This window comes from Pseudopodoces humilis, chromosome 3 (assembly GCF_049639895.1).
Source record: "Pseudopodoces humilis isolate 2021_Gansu_Grassland_sample_001 chromosome 3, ASM4963989v1, whole genome shotgun sequence".
NCBI lineage: Eukaryota > Metazoa > Chordata > Aves > Passeriformes > Paridae > Pseudopodoces > Pseudopodoces humilis.
Genome location: NC_142202.1, coordinates 74,075,366 through 74,099,908, shown reverse-complemented (window position 1 = coordinate 74,099,908; position 24,543 = coordinate 74,075,366). Strand labels below are relative to the sequence as shown.

Genomic DNA, 24,543 nt, shown 5'->3' with positions numbered 1-24,543 from the left:
TCAAAAAAAAAGAATTCTTAGCTGATATCTCAGAGAATTTTTGGAAGCAAAACCAGAACACCAAGAACAGAAGCAGAAAAGAGACTGCACTCTTGCAACTCTTCAGATTCCCTTCATAAAGGTGAGCAAATGAACAGAGAAAAAATATTGTTCTCTTCCTATTGTTCTCTTGTAGAAAAAGGGTTCCTTCATCTTCCCTTCAAGACATCATAAATAAGACATTTGCTTCCTTTAGAAGAAAAGAGACAAACCAAAGGTGCAGCTCTGAACAGACAAGTACTGCTGAGGAAAGAGAAAAAAAGGATCTCTATAACACTCCTCTAACATCAAGACTAACATGTATTGAAGAGGCAGCACGGACAACTTCTTCCAAGGATGCCTGAGACAACCTTTTTCCAGCCAGAAATGTTAACCTATGCAAGCAGGACAAGGGACATTCTTGCCTACAAATTAAAAAGCAAAATCCTACAGAAACTTCATCTTTTAATATGGAGGAGGGCATCTGTGCTCTCACTCTGACCACACCTCAAGAGAAGTCATAAAGCACATACACCAAAGTTTTATATTAGTATTTTCACTTCTGTATCCTTTTACCTCTCTGTACAATTTTTTTTTTTTAAATTTCTGTACCTAATTAAACCTTCAGTTGACTATTTTTGAGCTTTCCTCAAAAGTTTCTATTCTGTGCTCCACCATAAAGAAATAAAATCTATATCATGAAATAAAAAAGTTAAATGGAAGTTCAGAGTAATTTCCCAGAAGTCATTTCACATTAGGTTCTGAATTTGAAAGTTTTAAAGCTGCCTTCACCACATACCATTCTGTAAATAAGTTCTGTATTACAGTGCCAAAAGCACTGATACTTCTAAAGTTACGTGGCCTGTTATTATTTGACCTATCACTATTCCTTGAATTCAGATGTCTACTTCAGAGCTATACAACATATTTTCATTAGACGTGTAAAACGAGCAACTGCCCTTAACTACAGTAGATGACAGAATCATACAAAATATATTAACTGAGAATTTTGAATATAAACCATGACACCTGATTTTCCAAGGGTTTTTGAATGAACATCAATGGCCTAGTATTAGGAAGCAAGGGATAATAAGTTAGACTTAAAAATATACTTTTTAGCATATATACTTTTTTTTTAGTAAAAGGCAAGTCAGTAAAAAAACACCCAACATCCACGGTAGCCCTGCTTATACCACCCAAGTGTGTATATCATAGCAATATAGTATTTGTTGGCATACTGATCTTAACAGAACACATTTTGTTAAGTATTTCCTCTATCAACTCTCCCTTCCTTTACTTCTTCAGTATCTTTTAACCTCTTTTTGATATGGAATACTTCAGTTGCATATACTGATGGCTTTTCCCGAAGTTTTTCCCCACTATGGGCTTTGACCTGTTCACTTTCTTCTTCCATTTCTATTTCCTCACCTCCTCACTAAGAGCTTCTCACCTCACACACAGTGCTTTTCTTCACTATCCTACCACTGCTCAGGTTAGCACGCTCCTGATACTGCAACTGGAATTTCATCAAGACTTACTAATATAAGGAAAGCCATCAGGATTAAATCTGCTTCTTTTACCTGAAGTGACTGTAAAAACAAGTGCAGCTCACACCCCTTGTCAAGACCAAAAATAAAGATCAGACAAATGGCATCACCTTTTGTCTGATTGTCCTGTGCTTCTGGTTTCAGCTTCATTTCCATACGAATAGTTACAGCGCCTGATTGTACAATACATGCAACCTAAAGCAAGCAGTGAAGAAAGAGTCCATGGCTACTTAAAGCAGGATGATACAGCAGCCATGATCCTTCAACCTCTTTTACACAACTTCCTCTTCCTACTGGAGGAAGAATTCAGACCTACCATTTCAAAAGTAGTGTTTTATACAGACATAGTAATTATTTCCCATAAAAATTCCAACACCAAAACTATCATTACACAAATTAAATTTGATATTAGGAGATGCATTAATTCCTACAAAATGTCTACATCTCTGAAGTTGCTATCGAAACGAATCACCACAGTTTTAAAAACATGAAGAAATAAAATTTTAGTGGGTCAGATACAAAACCGATGAATACTAGGAAGTAAAGCTCACTAAACAATCCTATTTGTAGCATTTAACATCCTACGGGAAAGCATAAAGAAGAAAAAAATTACCTTACTTCAGCTGGTGGATTTTGTGAGTAAGGATTTGCAGAGCATGCCAAAATCCTGACTACAGCTCCAGGATGATAGGTTTCCAGAATGTGCACTGCAGTGGGATAAACTGGTTCTTCAAAAGCAAGTTCCACATAGTCTTGGCTACAGAAAGTGGATGGTGTCCTTGTGAAAGGCAGCCGAGCACTTGGGCAACGATCCCACCAGGTCCCGTAAGTTCGAAAGACAGCAGTCTGGGTAAAGTCACCAGAACTAGGGTACACATTGGGAATACCCGCTAAATTCCACATGGTATACGACATGCTGTTTTCACTGCCATAGTGAGAGCTGAAATCCAACACTTCTTTGGCATACTGAACTATTTCAACATTGATAGGTAAGGCTCGGGTGTTCGATTCAATAGCCCTCCGACTGTTCATTTCTCCTCTCGTCGCTGTCCTAGCTCGGCGCCGAAGGCACATGTAGTAAAACATGCTCAGAACTGTTAACATGGGAAACACTGGTGACATCTAGATAGGACTTAGGAAGATGCAAAAAGTCAGGAGTCCTTTATAAGTTGCATTAACTGCCTGTGGTGTTTTGAAAAAGAGCTGATAAAACAGAATGAATAAACACAGTGAGCAGATAAAGAATTCTTAGAAAGCAAATAGTGCTGTTCTGAATACCATCTTAAGCAAAGTACTGCTACTAAAATATTAATAAATTATTGTATCTTATTGTGAAACAATTGTTTAGTTGGAATCTACCAAGTCTGGCTTCCCATTTACTTTTTTACCTTACTACCCATTTATTTTTTGTTTAAAAAAAGAGAAGACTATATAAAAACATTAGCCAAAACCAGCCCTTAAGCAACAAAAAAACTAATGGTCAAAATAAGCATTATCTTTAGGGATTTATTACAAGAAAAAAAAAAAATGCACTGATTCAGGGAAATTAATTCAAGTATGAAATTAAATTTGGCCCATGCTGTAAACAACTGTGAAAGCATATCTGAAGATTCACCTTCCTGTTGTGAAGATACAGCTTCTTAAAGCCATTGTGAATACCTTTACTTTCTTTTAAAATACTGTAAATAGTTTTAAGAGTGCAAAGAATGAGCTTTTGGGCTCACTCTTTTTGGCTGCTGATCTAAATTTAACCCACTGTTTCCTCTATCAGAATGCTAATCTGAACAGTCACAAAAATACCGCCTTTACCGTTTGAAGTTATCCATGACACACCAACGACACAGGGGTCATCAGCCGCCTGAAGGATGCTCAGAATTCACTAACAACATCATCTTCCTTTAAACCATGCAACAAACGAGGTCCTCAAAAGAGTCCTGGCATCCAAAGCAGAAGTCCCCATAGAAAGCATTTTAATTCTGACAAGAGAAAATATTTTCATTAAAGAAACAATTCAGTTAAACACAAAATGTACTAGATCTGCATACTGTAAAAACCCAACACAAAATATACTATCAATTAATTATACCAATGTGTTTTACACAGCCTACACTAACACAAGTTAAACAATCAAATAAGCAGGTTTAACAATTAGAAAAAGCTAAATTAAAGGTAACTAACTTTACTAAAGCTTTCTGTTTACAACAGTGAAGAAACACTTATAGCTGAATGTTCTCTACAGGACACAGGAGGGCTGTATCATATTCCCTACTAATAAAGATCCTCTTACATATGCCTGTCCCATATTGAGCAGCTGCTCCATACCTGCGTGATGTAAACTGTGAGTTTTACCAACACACAACAAAATGTGCAATGCATTCTCCAATTTCCACTGGCACTACACAACACACTCGGGCTATGAATTCACATCCTCCAGCACCACAAACTGTTTCTCACAAACTGGCCTTCTCATTAACTTGTCCATCAGCTTTACTATGAGAGAATAAGGAGTAATGCCTGTAACCCGCTAGAGGCCAAAACAGGGATGACTAAGCATGTCTCAAAATAGAATAAATACTTCTTCAACAGTGTGTGCTGGAGTTGCCACTTAGTTTACCACAGGATACACACTGTGGTAATCTCTGAACCAACAGATTTGACCCTTCCATTGCAGAAGACACCTCAAGTAACAACTAACACGATGCTTCACACTGCCAGGCAAACAACCATGTATTTAATGTTTGCAGTGGGTACAAGTGAGACCCTACTATAGAGTTTTTGGAAGCATAAGTTTAAAGCAGGGTAAATAATTAAACAAATGGAAATTTTTTTAAGTCTCTACACAGATCCACAGTGCATGTCTTTTGAGTCAGTTGCTTGTTCCCATACTCACAAACACACAGAGATGTACAAACAGCTGTCTTTCGCATGAACGTATCCAGCAAGAAGGCACTTTTGATAACAGATAAGGACAGGCTGCACTATTTTTCCATTTTACTCACAACAGAAAGAAAGTTTATTAATGAACTGCTCAATTCTCACTTTCTTGCCTTTTCTATTACTGGCTTTTTTTTAGTTTCACATGTTGATGTAGGTGTCAACAACATGTATTACTCCTAATAGTCAGTGCAGAATAAGACAATATGCCGGATTTACTTCAAGCTCTCCTGGGACACCAACAACCAATAATGTCACATTTCCCCCAAACAACCTGAGCCACCCTTCAGAAAAGACACTGGGGAAAAAAAAAAAGTAGCACAATCCTGAACCTCTCCTCCTTAAAAGAAAACGAAAAAGAAAAAAGGAAAAAAAAAACAACTCCAAACTGAAAATTGTTATTTTATTTCTTCAAAGCAGAGATGATTTGATGTAAGATGTAAGTAAAGATTACAAATACATTCTCTTTCTGGATTTTTCCCCCTCTAAAAAAGAAAGATCTATTTAAAGAATATGGGAACAGACATTAAACTTCAACAAACGTTCTGCTATCAAGCCCTGGAATCATGGCTAGATCAGCATATACACTACCTTCAAACTCAAAATGCTATTGATTAACATGATTTGAAGGCTGCTCTATGGAAATTATGGCTTTGCAGATCTGTTTTAAGAATCATTCAGCTGTGGGAAGATGAGATCAGGTGGAAATCACTTATCTCACATACGCAACCTACGTAGCTTCACATCTGCACTGCAAACTCCAGGCTTCTTCTGGCCACACGCTGCAGCTCTTGTGGCACTGCTGTAAAACCCAGCTGTGCTCCTTATCTAAGCTTGTCCGAGGGCAGCAAAATTATCCAATGGTTCAGAGCTGTATGTCAGCTAGCTGGCCAGTTTAAGCCAGGCCTAACAGAGGAAATAACCTGAAATCACACTGATTTTCTACTAGCAGTAATGTTAATTTGGGTCATTCTCCCTCTACTTGACGAATTCATAAAACCTGTAAAAATTTGAAATCTTTGCCACTGACACAACTTTGTCAATTTTGGCTGGCATTGGTCAACAGGGTCAAAAGTAAGTAGGAACAGAAAGCTTTCATGAAAACTTACTAGTCTAAACAATAGAAGTAGAGGCAAATGAGAGTTAAGAACAATATCAGATATAGTAGTTTATAACAAGTAAGACAAAACAATTATAAAAGAAGGATTAAATAACTGTTAGGACTACAACATAAATAGGAATTTTTCTGGCATTTTAAAAGAAGCATTAAGAATTGTATGGAGTTAAAAGATAAATGAAAAACTGCTTCAGAGGTTAAAGATAATAAGCTAGTGAAATAATTACATTAAATATAGATCAGTAGGGCCAGATGATACAAAGAGGTTTTTTTCAGGAACTACCAGAAGTCAAGCTGATTTCTAATTAAAAGGATTTTACTTTGCAAAAAAAGATAAAATGCAGACTCAGGTCTATGCAAAGCATCAAGCTCTGGAGTTCATGTACATGAAAAGTTTATGTTGAAAGCTCCCTCCTCCCTCAAATTGCTTGATTATTTTAAAGAGATCCACTTAGGCCCATTCAGCTATGCCTTCCGATCTCCGGCTGAGTCTTTGGCCTGTTCTATATTATTAATTTTTTAACTTTTTTTGTACAGGCATAATTATGCCAAACTAAAGCCTAATAAAGGTTTCTTATAACTGTGTCTTTTTATTCTCCTCCCAAGCAGCATAATTTTTTCTTCTGTCAATTTAATTAAATTTACTGAAATAGTGCTATTAAATACCAGAACCTCCAGCAGCCACCAGAGACCAGCACAGAAGGTGCCAAAAATTTGGTTAGAAACAAGAACCAATATGCTATGAACACACAATGACATTGTGAACTGCTATCCTATGCCTACGTGCCCATTTTGCACTTTGAGGCTGGATCCAATTCCCAGCTGCTCTCTGGGGTTGCATGAACCCTGTCCTCCAATCTCATGCACCTTTCCAGCCAGCACTGCTGGGGAGCCAGATGAGTCCTGAGGCTTGCCCAGCCAGACATGAAATACTCTTGCAAGCACTTGGAGTTTTCAGTCTGTTCTTCTCCCCAAACCATCTTGTGCTAGTGCTGGCTTGAGAGGGGAGCAAAACTACACAGGCCCCAAGTCAGACCAGCTCAAATGGCTACCAAAAATGTTACCTTGACTTGTACAAGACAGACAGGACTCCAGAAAACCACTTCGGACTAGACATGGAATAAAACTTTTTTAAGAGATACTTTCTTTCAAAAAACATTAGAGTCCATCAAAATATTTACAATATCTCCTACCCAGACTATTATTCAATTGGTAACTATTTCAATTATATGGGCAAACTCCTTTTTTCTAATCTGAGTAACCCTTCTTCTCTTTGTGCCATACATACACAAAGGCTTCTAAGACTGTAAATCACTACTTCCTTCTTCCAAACACAGCAAACCCTGACAATGAAAAATGTCTTACAGCTTTCTGTACATGGGGAAAGGCACTAATTAAGTTAAAACATTCAAAAGCACTAGATCTCTTCTATTTTGCCTCTTTTTACATGGAGTTTTTGTATACAAATCTGTTTTCCAGCTTTGAAGCAACCCATCCAGTTAATGATTACTGTACTTGAAAGAACAGCATGAAGCTGAGTCAGGGCAGGTTTAGGCTAGGTATGAGGAAAATGTTTTTCACCCAGAAGATGGTTGGGTACTGGAGGAGGCTCAGCAGAGAAGTGGTGACAGCACCAATCCTGTCCGAGTTCAAGAAGCATTTGCACAATGCTCTCAGGCACACGGTGTGATTGTTGGAGTGTCCTGTGCAGGGCCAGAAGCTGGATTCGATCCTGATTAGTCCCTTCCAGCTCAAGATATTCTATGATTCTACCTATTCATTTTGGTTAGTTGGCAAATGCAACTCCTCAATAACCACAATTTTATCCCATACAAGCAGAAACAGGACAGTTATTCATCAACCAGACTGCTGAGAAAAGGTGGGAAGTACACAGAAAAATACTTGAGATTTCAAGGGGCTGTGAAATGAAGGATGTGTGTGAAAACATAACAAGTAACAGACACTAGATTTAAGGAAAAAAAAAAAAAAAATATGGTAGATTACATCCCTGAGCCATTCCTGGAAAAGCACATGATAGGCAAGAGTTTGTACTATTTCAAGAGAAGCAAATGTTGTACATGCAAGTCATGCATACACCAGGTTTGATTTTTAAAGCCAGTGAAGTAATAATTCCTGTTTACACCAGCTTTGCTAATCTCACATTTGGGAGCAGTGAGCAGTTTTGTTTCATTTGACTATAAAAGCAGCAGCAACACTGACAAATTACAAAGAATGTATAAATAACAAAAACAATAGATTGTATGATCTCTGAAGAAAGATGAATGCAACTTATTATGTGTGTCTTAGATAAAAGACAGCAAATGGGAAATCTCTTAATTATCTTTGTTCATTAATCCACAGAGGAAATACTGGATCCTTACATTACAGTCTAAAACAGAGTACTTTTACCACAGGTTAGCATCTCTTGCTGTTAATTACCTAGATTATACCAACATCTACATTCAACTTCTTGAAACTAGAAGCTATTATTAATTAAAAATTAATAAGCTCTTACAGTATACTTTAAACTCAGGCACCATTTGCTGTGTTTCTTCCCATAATATATTCTGGCATTGAAACAAGCCACTTTACAGATTTCTAACTTAACATTTAACTGTTTGAAAAAAATTGAAATATATGGCAATTTTATCTATCTAAAATCTTGTGTTGCCTTCATGAGCACCAAAACATGCAAAATCCAAGAATTTCAGATTACTTCACTGACTTCATTCCTGCTAGGACCAGATGTGGTTTAGTACTGAGATACAACGGAGACAAAAATTCCTTTGGTGCCTATTACACACTTAAGTGGCCACCCTTGTCTTATGGAGGCAACTTCCTCACAGTTGTTGTTCCTCAACATGAATAAATCATCAGGTAGCTCTCTCTATTAAGAGCCCAAAGTTACCAGTCCTATACCACTTCATTCTGACCAACTACCCTTCCAGCTGCGGTGAAACTCTCCTCTTCATGTCAAAAAAAATTTTAAAATTCCCCACACTACTTTAAAAAAGGAATTTGTGTGCATTTGTCTTCTCCTTTTTCTCTTTAGATATCATACTGGTTCTCCATGCAGGCATATTCTGCATTTACTTGCTGGTCAGCTGCTTCCTCACTGCATGGATGGCAGCGATTAGGCCATGTAGTTATCTCCCACTGTCACAGAATTACTGAATCAATTGGGTTGGAAAAGGCCTCTGAGATCACCAAGTTCAACCTACGACCTAAAACTACCAAGTCTTCTAGACCATGGCACTAAGTGCCAGGTTTCCTTAAACACCTCCAAGGGAAGTGACTCCATCACCTCCCTGGGCAGCCCATTCCAGTTTCTAGCCACCCCTTCTGTGAAGAAATTGTTCCTCATGGCCAACCTAAACCTCCCCTGGCACAGCTTAAAACTGTGTTCTCCTAATCGTGCCCGTTCACATCCAATTGACATTTCTCAGCCTGCTCCTGGTAGCAAATAACAACACACAAGAAGTGAAGCACCCCAGAGTACACACCTAAAAAATAAAATAAAATAGTATCGCTAGTTCAGCTCCTATCCTGCTTTCTGTGGTGTTGTGATCGGACAACTGGGTGAAGCCGTGGAAGTATGCTAACAGCGCAGGGACCGAGCAGCGCCGGAGGACCCTCAGGGGAGAGGAGCACAACCCGTGCCCAGCCCCGCCCGCTTTGTCTGTTCCCAGCACTGTTCCTCCCGTCCTCCCAGCTCCATCCCATCCCTACCCCTTCCCACTCCTTGGGCGTCCGCGCTCTCTACCGACAGGGGCAGTTCCCTTCCCCGGGGGGGCAGTTCCCTTCCCCGGGGGGGCAGTTCCCTTCCCCGGGGGGGCAGTTCCCTTCCCCGGGGGGGCAGTTCCCTTCCCCGGGGGGGCAGTTCCCTTCCCCGGGGGGGCAGTTCCCTTCCCCGGGGGGGCAGTTCCCTTCCCCGGGGGGGCAGTTCCCTTCCCCGGGGGGGCAGTTCCCTTCCCCGGGGGGGCAGTTCCCGCCCCGCCGAGACCCAGGGATAGCGGCGGGCAGATAAGGGCGGGACTGCCCGGTGCTGCCGCTGCCTTCCGCGTCCCCTCCCCGCCGGCAGCACCGGCCCGGCCCGGCCCAGCCCTGCCAGCCTCCCGTGGGCGGGCGGACGAGGAGCGCACACCCGCGGCTGCCCGCACCCGCCGCGCAGGGCCGGCCCCAGACCGGGGCCGCCGCAGGGGCCGGCGGTGCGGCCCCCCCGCGCCCGCCGCCACCCTACCCCGTCCGGAGGGCGGAGCCGCCCGGGCCGCCGGAGCCGCCGCCGCGCCGGGCGCCGCCGGAAGCTCCGCGCACGGAGGGCGGCGGGGGCGGGAGCCGGGGGAAGCGGCGGGGGCGGGGCCGCCGGCTGCGCCTGCCCGGGCCCCGGCGTGGGGCGGGCCCGCAAGGCCCCGCGGGCAGCGGGTGCGGGGAGCTTGTTGTGGGGTAGGAGACGCCTGGAATTATAAGGGTTGGAAGGGCCCTTAAAGATCATCTAGCCCCAACCCCATTGCCATGGGTAGGGAGCCCTTGCACTAGACCAAGTTGCTGAAGGCTCCATCCAACCTGGTCTTAAAAAATGGGTAATCCACAGCTTCTTTGGGTAGCCTGTTCTGGTGTCTCACCATCCTCACAGTTAAGAATCTATTCCTAATGTCTAACATAAATTTCCCCTCTTTCAGTTTGTACCCAGTCCTACTTGTCCTACCACAACAAGGACAGATGCAGAGTCTCTCCAGCTTCCCTGTTGGCCCTTTCAGATGCTGGGTGGTTGCTATGAGGTCTCCACGAAATCATCTCCAGGCTGAACAGCCCCAGCTTGCTCAGCATTCCTAGGGGAGATGCTATAGTCTGAGTTTGCTTCAAAACTTTCATGTCCTCCTTACGCTGGGGACACCATAAGTGTGCACAGTACTCCAGGTGGCTCTCACAGAGCAGAGTGGAGGGGGAAAATCACCTCCCCAACCCTGCTGGCCACACTGCTTTTGATGCAGCCCAGGACTCCACTGGTTTTCTGGACTAGGAGTACACACTGCTGGCTCATGTTGAGTTTTTCAACAGCCATCACACCTTTCTTCCCAGTGTGGCTCTCAGTCACTTCTCTACTAAACATGTAGGTGTCTGGGATTGTCGCAATCCAGGTGTAGGGCCTCGCACTTTGCTTTGTTGACCTCCATGATGTTTACACTGGCCCACCTCTCAAGTGTGTCAGGGTCCCTCTGGAGGACATGCCTTCCCTCCAGGGTGTCAAATTATTGCAGTGTTGTGGTTTGTGACTCAGGCCCACTCTATTTTGTGACTTGTCACCTCTGCAGATATGAAGGCCATGGTGAGGTGGGTGCTGTGAGCCCACCCGCTCCTGATGAGCCCTGGCTTGGTTTCTCACAGAGCTTTTTACCAGGCAGTGTGTCTTGCCCTAGCTCCAGGTGAGTCGGGCTGTGCTTTCAATGCCATGTTTGAGCCCCTAGCATGTCATCAGGGCAGACCTGTTTTTAATTGATCTTAATGAGTACTTAACTCCAGCACAGTGGTGCCTCTTGGGTTGTTACCTGGTGTATTGCAAAGGAAGTATCACATAATTTAATTTGGTACACGCGTCCAAGCAAGAGTGCTTTGTCTCCCAGCTACTCCTTCCAGTCAGAGATTCTGTAATGATCACCAAAATTGCTGTTACTGGTCTCCTCAGGTCTCCAGCAAGGCTCCATGTTAAATGGTACCTGGGATTGTTCAGTTACAGTAGAAAACAGAGTTGCTGACTTGTACTAGGCGGTAAAATATAATTCTAAAAGTGCAGAAAATATGCAGATAATTGCTATGTAAGGTCCTTTTTTTATAATGCTTTAATATAAATTCTATGCATTTATAATAAATTTCAAATATAGAAATCTATAAGTTTAGTATAGAATACATCTTGGTTGCTAGCTGCAGTGGCAGACAAGCCATCACACAACCCTGATTTCCACAAGAGTCATGCCAGGATGACCGGCTTATAGGTGATTCATACAATTGCACGCGCCTGTGTGCACACATACAGAAATGCAAATATATATACACACGTTTTATGTGCCTCAGACACTAAGGTACTATTTTAAAATAACAATTTAAGCCCCAAATTCTAAGGCACTGCTTCCCTAGAAGAGGAAGCTAGACTCTTCAGGTTTCAGTGATGGCAATGTAGAGTGCCTTTTGACATCCTTTTTCCTCACCTCAGTCCTACAATTGGATGCCAGTTACAGGAGTATTTATAAAGGTGCTTTCAATAACCACTTTCCCAGGAAGTGTCCAACTCAAAGTTTGAATTTTTAATACAAAATACAATTGGAAACAAGACTATGAATAAGTTTGGTGAGCCAGAAAACAGGTTAGGCATGAAAATGATTTTTTGTAGTTTATCTTATGTAATTGTTTTCATTTTAGGTTTTGCACCTCTCATGCTATCCTCCCTTTTCAAATTAAATGAAGAGAGGGAATACGTGGAAGGTACCATTTATCTAACCCACTTAATAGGTTAATTTAACAAATTATCTAACCTCTTTTACATTAGCATTCAATCTATCACCTAAGAAGAGGAACATAATAGTTTCTATCTCTGTCTATTGTCAGCTATAAAGAGAAAGCAAGCAAGAGACATCTGTACAGAGGTCTGTGTTTGGTCAAATCATTCTTATCCTTTATTTTAATACTGTATGGAGGTTGAATTCTCTATCAGTGTGAAAGGTAGATGGATATGAAAAGTTTTTCTCTCAGTCTACTCATCTGCCAGCTCACAGAGGCTGGAACAGATTGCTCTTAAATTTAGCATTGGCAAAATTCTGTGTTTGGTCTAGTCTGCTGGGCTTATTGTATAAATCATAGGGGTACATCAATACCTCCAGGTGATCCAACATATCCCCTTCACTCCTATGATAGGTGCCTAAGGAGCATGGAAGTTGTCACTGTTTGGAGGTACATCTCTCTTCACTGGTATAGACCATCCTCAAGCTTTCAGACAGGAAATAGGATGTGCTATGTGTGAAGACATCCTTAATAAGCTAGAGAAATTAAAAAACCAACTCCATCATTATTCAGAGGCTGCCCAATGGCACGTAGCATTTTAAAGCTGCAGAGAGACTAGTATTTATTTAAGTGGATAGAGGACATTGGGTGACAGTGTCCTTTTTGTCTAGGCTGCTGTCTCAAAGTCATGCTATGTGCATTCAAGATGTGCTCCAAATTACTGTCAAATTGTCATTCTACAGCTTTTGCAAAAATCAATTGATGATCTGTTTTTATTCAACAGTTATCTACATCTGGAGCTGACAGATAATTTCCAGCAAGCTATGGCACATGAACACTTTATACATATTTCTATATCCACATCAGCAGTAAAACTAAACACAGCCCAGAAATAGTCCACTGTGTTGAAAGGAAATACACTGGTAGAGCAGTACAGGAAACCTTCTCTTTGTAACATAAGGGTAAGACTTGGCTTCTGTGTGTTAATCAAAGTTTGTGATCACCAAATTAATGTCTTAACAGCATCCTGCTTCTCCTTCAGGATTTTCTCATTATTATAAGCAGTGGTATGTCTTGCTTATGAGCGGAAATCTTAACTGAAGTCGGTAGGAATATTGTTATTTCAAAAATAGGTATAGAACATGAAAAGGCCATGTAAGTTGCATGGATAAATGTGACTATGTCTGTGTCTATACCAAAGGCACATAAGTGAGTGATATGACTAGTGATATTTCAATTACTTTTGGCTCCCAAGACAGGTGACTAGGCCTTGAGTCCACTGTCAGGTACTTTAACTCATCCCAAGGCACCATTGTGATGACCAATTAAAATGTCCAGAGGGAAGCTTTCCACTGGAGGAGGTAAAGATCCCACACCAGCTATTGGTCATTGGCTCATTTATAATCTGCATTCACAAAAGATGTCCAGATCCACTTTTCCAGGCAAAGTGGTTGTTGGAAGAGCATTTGTAGCAGAGGGATTTATAGTGAGAACAAAGAATCTGCTGATGAAGCAATGAGGCTTACCTGAGCCTTGTGTAAAGACTTAGAAGACAGCCCCTACTGGAAACAGGGTAACACTTTAGTTAAGTTTGCAAACAAAGGAGGCCTGTGTTGCTATTTCTATATCATTTGAGAAAATGTTTTGTAAGTAAACAATTCGTGCAGAAAACTAGCTGACTTTTAAGTCACCTGGTCCTGCTCCCAGCAGGGAACTGATCTGAATTGTGTTATCACTTTGCAAAGCTTTGTATGTTAAAGTGTTAAACTGAACTCTAAAAATAATGAAATCGTTTTAATCAGTGAGTTATTTTTAATACAACAAACTTAGCCAAGTGCTAACTGCAAGGCAGCACTGAGTGCGTATGCATAACACCATTGCCACTGGTGTGAGTTGTTCTTTCTGGCTTCCTCTGCATCCCACAATGTTAACCCAGCATGGAAAACATCTCACTGCCTTTTGGACCAGCATTACTGCTTTTTGATATGTGAAATTACATATATTCTTTGAAATGGAAAAGAAAGTATACTTACCCAATGAGACTGAATAAGTTTTTAGGTGTTTCCATGAGCCAGGCCTAACAATTCTTTGTCTGTTATGTTGGCTGAAACTCTTTTTTTGAAAAGAAATACTTTATGCCCTGTGAAGTTTTTTCCCATATTACAATACTTTGTGTAGCATTCTCTCTTTCTCTTTCTCTCTTTATGAAAATCTGTATTGTGTAGTTGATCATATTTACTGCATTTTATCTTTATTTTCTTGTATTTTATCAAAAGATAGAAGAATGTGCCACAGTACAAGTATGTGCTTAAATTTTATATGCTGTTAACTGCTGTGTTTCATCTGTGTCTCTGCTGCTTGTTACTAGTTCTTGATAGATCACATGTAATTTAGGCTATAGATTCACTGAGCAAGGGAGATGTCTTGCTTTTTCTCCTGTAAAGTCCTTAGTATACATGATTTATATATTTATAAATTATATGACAGTAACAGATTCAGCATTTGAATGGCTATGCACTGCCCTTACTGTGTGAATACTCCATAATACGTAATTAAGCTTTATGAAAAAAGCATAAAGAGTGAGAAAATACTGATTTATCAAAATACAGTATTACCATGGTTAAACATCTTTCTTCTTTCCTTTTTGTCTTTTTGCAGAAATATGAGCAGTAATCATAAAGCCTGGAAAGGATGTGCTGACTGAAGTCTTTATGAGATTTTTAATGAGGATTAGGAAATCTGAGATAGCAAAATCTACTGTATACAAAGAGGTTGTTGTGCATGAATCTTCAGACAAGTTTTAGATCAGAATCCTTTGTCAGCAACAGTAGGATCCAGTAAGGATAATATGCTAATTTTAACCAGCAATGGGCTTCATATAGAGATCTAAAGAGACAGAGATAGATACAATCTTATTAAGCTTTTGTGTTGACACTGCACAGCTTGTTACTGTATTCAATTGAAATTTAAGAGCAGGGCTGTAAAACCTATATAACACTTTAGGAAGGTATACAGTAACATTGAAACCTGAATAACAATTGAAAGGATAAGTAGGAAATTCCCTTAGCCCTTGGGCTACCACCATTTTTCTATTCTAGCAGACAAGTAAATGCTCTAGGTATCTATGCCATAAAAAATTTTCCCAGAGGCAATTCTGGCAAAGCACCTACTTTCTTCAAACCAGACCTGCTGCTTTAACCTTCTGAATGTCAGATTTCTAAAACTAAGTGCTCCTGGTGCACTGCTGGCTGTTTCTAGTCTAGGTTTTCCTTGCAGCCTGCTAGGAGTGCAGAGAGGTATCACAGGCAGGTACACTCAAGGAACAGGGACAATTTATTCCTTCTTTATAACAGGAGAGCTGTAAGGTACATTTAAACAATGTCACACTGTAATTTCATGATGAAAAGAAAGTTCTAACAATTAGAAGGACAATTAGTGTTTTATCAGACTTATGATATTGATTGGTAGTAATTGTTAATCAACTCAAATATCATTTATTTTGCCATTAATTTTTCTTTAGAAATTTATCAGTGATTTAATATTTTAATGTATAATGCCTGTATGAACTATCTGGCAGCAAGGAGCAGAGGATGGGTAGTTTGGAGAAAGATGTGTATAATGTCCACCCTGCATTTTTAGCACAAAAACCAGGGGAATAGATACAGCTGCAGTGCAGTACTTCAGTGTTTGCACATCTGAGTCGTATTGATCTCAATAGAGATATGTCATTTAGCCACACAAAAATACATTGTCATCCTCTCAAGCATCACATAACTATTTTAAACTCTCTACAATACACTCATATGACCAGAGATATTTTTATAGGTCAGCTGTGTTCCATGGCTAGAAAACGGAGTGTGGCTCATCCACCGCTGCCACATTTCACAATGGCATGATCAGTCAAATCAGAACTCAGCAGAGCTGAAGAGTTACAGATGCTAAACAGTAAGATGATTCCACCAAGGGCTTAGAAACATGGAAGGCATTGAAAAGTACTGTGAAGTTCCTATTGCTGTTCAAATTGGATCAATGTTAGCATTGTTATCAGCAGCATTGAGTGCAGAAGCTGGAGGTGGTTCTTTGCAACTGATGTCTTAGACTTCTGATATGATTGATCAGATGGGCAAAAGTATCCACAGATGCACAGATGCAGGAAAGCTGATTTCAGCCATGTAAATATGCCAACAGTAAAACTATATGCTTATTTAGTATCTTTCTCCATTGCTAGGGATATCACATGTATGGAAAGTAAAATTGGTGGATCAAAAGACAACATAAGAAAAGGTATCTATAAAAAGTTAAGGTTATACTGCTTGCTGTGTCTTAAAAAAAAAAAAAAAAGAGAAGAGGGAATATACAAAGCACTTTGAAAAGCTTATTTTGTGATGGAACAGTTCAGAATATTTATTAGAATTCAACATCCTATTTTTTTGCCTTCTTTTAAAACAAAATTCCTGAATTTTAGTGAAGGAAAGTCTGGAAAGTCTAAACATATGCAAGCTTTAAAAAGTCATGGGAAATCTACCACAACTTGGGCAGTTAATGACCTTATGACCTCTGGGTTAACCTAATGAGTCCTCTTCAGCAAGCAAGGGCACAGAAAAGGAAGCTATCTTCTCAAACAGATAAGGTCAATTTGCCAGCAGAAATTATCCTCCTCTCAGAGTTGAGAATAAATGGTTTCCGGTTGTCCATCTGAGCTTGTCATTCAAGAATTTTTCCACACCATAGAACAAACTAGGGAAATGGATTGAGAAAGAGGGCTCATCTTGCTAGGGCAGGTGTGTAAAGCTGGCAAGAAGTCTCTAGTTTTGATCTTTGTGCTTTTTGTTTTGAGCAGATAATGTGTAAGTAAAGAAACTGACACTTCCCTAAATACATAAGCTTGTAGCAGCCAATTTCGGGAAAGACTTAATGAGCTTCAGATGCTAACTAGAAGCTTGTATCTACCTTCTTTTCCCTGCTATGCCAACAGTTAGAACATACTCTGTGTGTGTGTGCTTGTAAATTCTGTATGTGTAGACACACACTCAATAAATACTTCTGATCTCCTTAATTTGTGAAAGTCCCTTAAGTGTAGATATACTACAAACACAAAATAGCACAGCCAAATGTCTGACCCAAGTATTCTCTACTTAGTAATGAACTCACTACAGCAATAGAAACAACTGGACTAAGTCACTTCTGAAGTTTGTATGGGTACTGTGTTGGCATTCAAATGACCAGAATATAAAATCTGTGGTGTGTCTGGGGGTTTGCCATTCTTGGCTAATAATTATACTGGAATTTTCTACCTTAGTGGGCTGGATGCTCTATTTCCATCTTACAGCTGGTTAGAAACAAGCAAGCTGTTAGTTACAAGTAAATTGCATCAGTTAATTTAGCTATCTCCTTCTATTTTGCAACCTTTTAACTTTCGAAATTGTAATATTTTCCTGCAAAAATCTGGTTGGTTTTCCTAATTGATAAAGTAGGTTCATGATCTAGGTAATGTTTATAAAGAGAGAGTTAATGGGAGGCAGTATCAAGCAACACAGTGTCATATTAGTACACAGAGGAATCATAATGGGCAGAACATCTACATGTAAGTTCTCCATTCAGCATGGCCAGGAAGAAATACAGGAAAGTGGGAGTAAATGCTAGCTGATGTCAAACAAGAAAAACTAGACATAATTTTAAAATAATTCCTTTTCCACATCCATACATCATGATTGCTATGGAGAGGCCTTTTATAGCATAATGGGAGATGATGGTTCCTAGCAATAAAATTAGCAGCTCTGAGAAACTTAAAGTGCACAGGTATGTTCACAAACACAACAGCGTCACACGCTGTTAAACCTGCAGGGTCTCTCATTTTATCAGCTGTGGGTTGATTCCTGGTATGTTAATGAAGACCTAGGTACAGTTTTCTTGATCAACATAAGGCTTATAACTTGTTACTTAAGCACTAAACAAGGTTTAGTTTTTTGAGCTGTTGCATCTGATACCTCAATTATTCAGCCTGGGAATTAATGTACAATTAGCATGAATTCATGCTTTCATGGAAATCGATGGTTATATTAATTTGAATGCAATTGTTGAAAGAATTCTGAATAATGAAAAGGCTGATAATAGTGTCTTTGTATTGGACACAGCTCAAACTGTGTAAGGAACAATTTTTTTAATGTAGAAATATCTTCACAGTTTATTTGTTCCATTGTCCCTTCAGATTCAGGCTACTAGGCACATGCCAATGACTTCTCCTAATTATGACCATTCTATAGTTTTTGACTAAAAGTATATATAAAAGAATTGGCCTGCTTCTATACTGATTTTTACACTTTGAAGTGACTGGAATTAACCCATTATAAAGTAGCATAAGGAAGAACTTAGGTAGGTCAGTTCTTCCTGGAGGTTTTTCCTCCAGCAGATCATGAGATTTGTCAGTGAGTTACTGGTAATGCAATTAATTAGTTTATCCAAAAAGCAAGGTAACAATGTGCAGTTGCTTAGAACATTGGAATATGTTTTTCAGGGCAGAGTGATTTCTTTTTCTTAGTTTTAAATAGAGCAGTTTCACGAGAAGAGTGGTGTTTGGTTTGAATCTGTTGGTTTGTTTTTTTGGGTTTTTTTTAATCTGTTGATTTCTTTGTTCCTGTATCAAAGGCTTTCCTTACTGTTTGGAGGACATAGCTAGGGATCACCAGTCCAAGCATGAAGCTGCAATGACATCTGCAGCTCCTGCATGGGTTTGGGATGCACTGAAAACTGCTTATGTACAAGCTGCCCACTTGCCTCCACACAGGGGACATCAAATTACTTAGAACAACCAGCAAAATTAAACAGGATTGGGGGTTCTTGCTGCCTGCTGTTAGCTTCCAGTATCCATTAATGGAAGATATTTAGCACTGTTTATGAATTTTTTCCCTATTGCATTATTATAACCCTTTAGACTGAGTGTTGTCTTATACCTGGCTTCCTGATGATCACTTATTCTGGACACATAGTTCTGAAGGTGGCATTGTTATTGACTGAACCTACTAACTGCTTGAGAAAATGTTGATTACTTCACATACCTGAAAATTAATCCTGAAACCTTCCTGAACTATATTAATCAACTCCTTTAACTTCTCCAGTGGAGAAGGTGGAGGCCAGCAATGTCATCGAAGAGCAGGTGCTCCTCCCTGCCTCATTAGCACCTTGCCTTCTTCAGCTGCAAAATCCTCAAACCCAAGAAGGCTATTTATAGCTTTTACAAAGCTCCCTTGGCCTGTCCTGTGTCTGCAGCTAACCATTTGTCTGCCTCTTCCACTATGTTAAATCAGCCCCTTGTGACAGCACCCTCAAGACGTGCAGAAGCAACGACTCCAGAATGTCATGTCAGGTCTGAAGGAGATGGATGTCAGCTGGAATGGGGGACCAATGGGAGCATTTAAACACAGCAGCTACTGAGAGACCGAGTCAGAAATCAGGAGAATGAGGATGATCAAAGGGGAACATGAGGGCATTGGAGTGGGGAGGGGCAGGGACTCCTATGAATAAGAGCTGGATGTATCCCAGACAGAAGTGTAATGTCAAAATGCCTACAAAGCAGATGCTGGGAACAAATTACTTTTAATTTTTTAATTTGTATATCCAGAATGTATTATCATCAGACTGAGAGAGGGAACTTAGCTCTAATAATGGAAGCCATTCTAGAAAAAGAATTGGAATATTTTCTTCCCTGCATTTGCAATAATTATCTTCTGACAGTTATCCTTGCACAGTGTCTCAAAATCAAATACTACTGTTGGATTGTGATGAGCAAGAATCTTTGTAGTTCTCTGTCTGCAAGGTATATCTCAACAGATATCCTTGTGGTTTCAGGATATTTATGGATGCTTTTTCCTTCCATAAGCAAGGCAGCACAGCCTGACTAGCCAAAGATACTACTCTCAAGCACCAGGCCAACCTACACACTATACGCACTGGATACTGGGAATAAGATTCAGTATTTCAGCTTGGAATGAAAAATCCTATGTTTCTAATAATGGTAGTGATAACCACGATGACAAGTGGTTTTTTTATGACATTAAAAAGCAGGAACCTTTAAATGTTGATAGCAGAGGTGTGCAGAGCAAGTTAATTTTCAGCACGCAGGAAATGTCTCTATACATACTCCTGCTTACAGAAACAGCTACACACACACTTTTTTTTTTGTGGAAATCAAATGTTCTAGGTAATAATACCCAGGTTGGCTGCAGCCATCTGAGTGACCTTAAATATCTATCATTTATCTATGTATGCAGATGCTTCCCCATCACAAAGGAGGATTAATGATGTTACTTCACAGAGCTAATGAGAGAATGAACCACTTAATGTTTGATTCACAAGAGCTGTAAAGCATTATATAGACACTGTTTGTTTTTAATTCCTCCCTCTATCATTCTGGCTAATAGGTAGTATTTTTCATATTCATACCATTATTAAAATCACATTATATTTCCTAGATAATCCGAATAATCTTTCTGATACCCTATTCCTTGCTTCTTTTCCATTTAGCATTTCTTTTTCAGGCTGTGTGGGTTGCAAAATCTCAGTTCAACAGTATGTATTGGTTATAGGATACAGGCAGTATCTCCCCTTCCCCCAAGAGTCACAATCAAAGGACTTTATACTCCTCTTACAATACCTAATGATCTCTGATTTTTCTTCAGTTTCAGGACCTCATTCTTGAGATCCAGTTTACTCTTCTGGATAGAAAGTGTTTAAAGGATCTGCCTCAGAGTTTTCCCTCTCACTTCTATAAAGCTGAAAGAGGTCATTCTCAAACAGTCCACATTTGGATAGAGCATATGTGCTTTTCTGTCTGGTTCTTGCACCAGCTAACCAACATGAAAAAACATAATCTTCAAATTATATGAAGCATCATGTGTCATTTCTTTCTTATTTAATACTGGGGGACTTAGGATTTTTAAAATATTTTTACAGGGTCTTAGAACCACCTGTAAAAAAATTGCTTCGTATTCAAAAAAGACAGATCACCTGTGCATGCCTGTGCTTGTTAAAATAAAAGGTAGCAGAAATTACGCACTTATGATACAGATAAGAATTCTGACCTATGCTCTTCTGCTTCTTTTTTAAATTATTTTCTCCAGTAAAATTTCTGGTTGTCAAATTCATACATTCCTTGAAGAAATCAGGCTATGTCCTGTCCTTTTATAAGCGTAAGAGTTCTAGGAACATAGCTTAAGGATGAGGCAGGTCCTGTTTAGAACTCCCAAATAGCTCTTGTATTTCCTTTTTAAAAAAAAATCAACAATAAATCACTCTTTTATTTCCTTCTGTTACATGCTATTAGCCTTGCCAATATGAGATGCTTTCTTGAAGCAACTGAGACAGCAGTTCATTTGAAGCCTCCATTAAAAATATATTTCCCCACAACACTCTTTCCAGTCCACCCAGTTAGAGAGTTTCTTTCTATGTCCAACTTTCCATCTGGATTCAGAGCATTCTGAAAAATCAGTTCTCACTCTTCCAGGGGTTAAATTTCTGCTAACAAATATGGACTATTTGATATGAAAACCATTATCATTTGATATGTCAAATAAAACATTTGTCAATCAAAAGTCTTTAAGCACTGGGCTATGTGACATTTACTCTTTTATAAACCGACAAAGTCCCTGGTGGCATGCCTTTCTTCCTCTCATTTAAATAGTGGTAGGAGAACAAATCACACTTCAGGGCAAGTTGATAACTGCCAGTCACGATTTCTGCCTTGTTTACTATAATGAGCAGGGTAATAAATGCATCTGACCATTTCAGCTGGCATTTGCATAGATGAATGATTTGTCCAGTCAGTCGCTCTCCAGTGATTTGGGCCTTTTTGTCAGCACAAAGAGCATTCAGTCTCCCTGGAATTTACAGCAGCCAAGCTCTCATTAGCAAACATCCTTTACCATGAATGATTCAAATAATTACCACTGAAATAATAAACTGTTTCACAAAAACATTTTATTTGATGGCTCCAAACATCAACTTTTCTGAATTGTTGACATTCAAATAAGCCAGAGAGCTTTATTGTTGAGCAACAATGATCCCCTTGTAAAAGGGTGGGCATTGTTTTACCTCCAGCAGACCTTTAAACTTGGCCAGATATCAAATGTGTCCCTCAAACAGCCAGCCAACGTGCTGGATAATTGGAGGGCACGTACCAGATGGAGCTATAGTAAAACTGTATGTTCAGGCTCCCAACTAATTTTCACTAGATTTACTGAGGATATTGTGAGCGTAAAATTCCAGACTAATTAGCAGCAAGTTATCTCTTTGCTTCTACAGGAGTTTTGTAATTATTAAATGCTTCTGCTTCCACTGAGTGCTCAGTTCCGAGTTCTCTTCTGTAACGGTATTCTAGTGCATAATTAAGTGTTATTTGATATAGTTTTGGAGTTCAATCAAATGAGCAAGCAACAATTATATCCCATTATGATCTCCTCTAGTGCCTGGCAATAGGAGTGATGTCACTGTATTTCCAAACCCATAGCATGAGGGAAAAGGAATTTCCTGCTATCATTCTCCTTTACCCTTTTAGCATGCATAAATAGGAAAGTTTTATTAGTTAATTTAGAGTAAGGCGATTTACCAGAGGTTTTCATAGGCTGCAGGAATGTATTCAGTTTTCATTGCAGCATTGTTTGTATGGGTATGTGCATGAAATTATTATCTTAATATCAAGCAAACGGGATTCAATTGCACATTTTATGCTTCTCTTAACTGTAGGGAAACGAAATAGAACAACAGAAGGGGGAAATATTTTACTCATTGTAGCACATTCTTCATTGCATGATTTCACTTTCACATTATGGTTGGGTAGGTAACAGTAATCTCAAACAGCCTAATACCTGAGACCTTGATATTCAGAAATAGAATAACTGAGCCCTGATTTTCATTTACAGGTCCTTTATATTCCTCTGTCAAGATAAATTTCTTCTGCTGCCAAGGAGAGGTAGAGAGCTCTTAAAATATGTGAAAGTCAGGCCAGTAAAATTAAATACATTGGAACACATGACTTTTATTTGCAAGCCATAAAGCATACTCACTAAGATATAATGTCTAATAATTGTCCTGAGTCAGGAAGGCAAATATTTAGAACTCAGCTTCTCATACTTAAGTATTTGCAATAGGATGAACAAAATCTGCCTCATTTTCATGCATCCAAGGGTAATTGCCCATTACAACATCCAAATTTGGGACTCTATATTCTATTGAAGCATCAAGTTTGTGAACTGAATCCAAGTGAACAAAGTTACTTAGATAAATTGAACACTATCTTTGAGCTTTCCAAATTTGTCCATGGGCATTTCTTCCTCATCCAGCCAAGACCATTCAGTCTAATTCAGTTATTTTTTATTTCCCCCAGCTTTTTCTCTATAGTCAGTACCTAGTTTAAATAGACTATTTCGCATCCTCTTTTTTTTACTTTTAAGGTGCAATATCAGAAGGAAATTAAGAAGTCCCTTAATAATTCACTTTTGACAGATATATAGGGGGTTTTTGTCTAAATTTCTATTCCATTTTGGTGTTGATAGAGCTAAGGAACAAATAGAATTGGCCGGGGCTATTTACAGATGACTAGGTGTGAAGAATATTTTCTACACTTTCTGGTAGTCCCATGTTCTTTTAGACTGAGAGGAGATTGCTCTCTTGCAATGAAGAAGAATAAAAACTCAGTTAAAAGCAATGCTGCTTTCTAGAGCAGTCCACTGAGCACATCAGCAGGAGGAGAACCCGAATGCTCATATTTAACTCACAATTTGCTCTCTGTAGTCTTCTGTAGTAAATTGTTGACACTGTTACCATCCTGCCAGTGTAGCACAGGTGAATGCTCTGCTTCTGTCACCACCAAGCTAGACTTTAAAGTTGAGTTAATTAATGACCTATTCAATCTCAAACTTCAGACATCTATTATACATCACCACAGTTTAAACAGCAGTAAAAAAATGTCCCATTTCAATGAGAACAAAAAACCCCAGAATTTAGACCAGAATTTAGAGTGGGATTCAGCTCCAGATAATAGGTGTGTAGGATGCAGGTATGTAAGCTCTCATCTGAGTAAGTTGAGACCTTGTCAATACTGTCAGAGGACCACAGAGAACAAAGTCAAGTCTCTGTTGACTGTAAAAAGTAGAACTCCACAGGTTACAAAAGAAGATGAGATATCTTGTTCACCTGTAGAGAACTCCATGTGGACACCTAAGTGTCAGTTTAGTTACCTAAATATAGGCACTTTGTGCTGCTTGAAATATTCTGTGGAATCTAAGTAATCTGCACAGGGCTATGAGCAATTTCCACACCTCTGGAACAGCAGCTGGAGGCTTAGTACAAGCAGAATACCACTAAGACTCATGTCTGACACTCTAAAAAAAATCCTTCCTCAGGCCTACAAATCCATAAATGCTGAAAATTCTAGCTGTGACA

General features: G+C 39.5%; 1 protein-coding gene across 3 annotated transcripts in view; it reads right to left on the bottom strand.

The window, feature by feature from the left end:
• FBXL4 (F-box and leucine rich repeat protein 4) overlaps nt 1-9,913 on the bottom strand; it is a 59,594-nt gene extending 49,681 nt beyond the window's left edge. Inside the window, exons 1-3 of one of the 3 annotated variants that reach the window (XM_005518224.3) lie at nt 9,857-9,913; nt 3,375-3,541; nt 2,179-2,768 (exon numbers count right to left, since the gene is read on the bottom strand). In XM_005518224.3, coding sequence (XP_005518281.2) covers nt 2,179-2,687 — 509 coding nt within the window. In that variant the 5' untranslated portion in view covers nt 2,688-2,768; nt 3,375-3,541; nt 9,857-9,913. Of the gene's footprint in view, nt 1-2,178; nt 2,769-3,374; nt 3,542-3,743; nt 3,766-9,119; nt 9,215-9,856 lie in introns of those variants that run through there. The other 2 variants (XM_088052768.1, XM_014263522.2) reach the window with 2 other exon arrangements.
• Between the last annotated feature and the right edge of the window lie 14,630 nt (nt 9,914-24,543).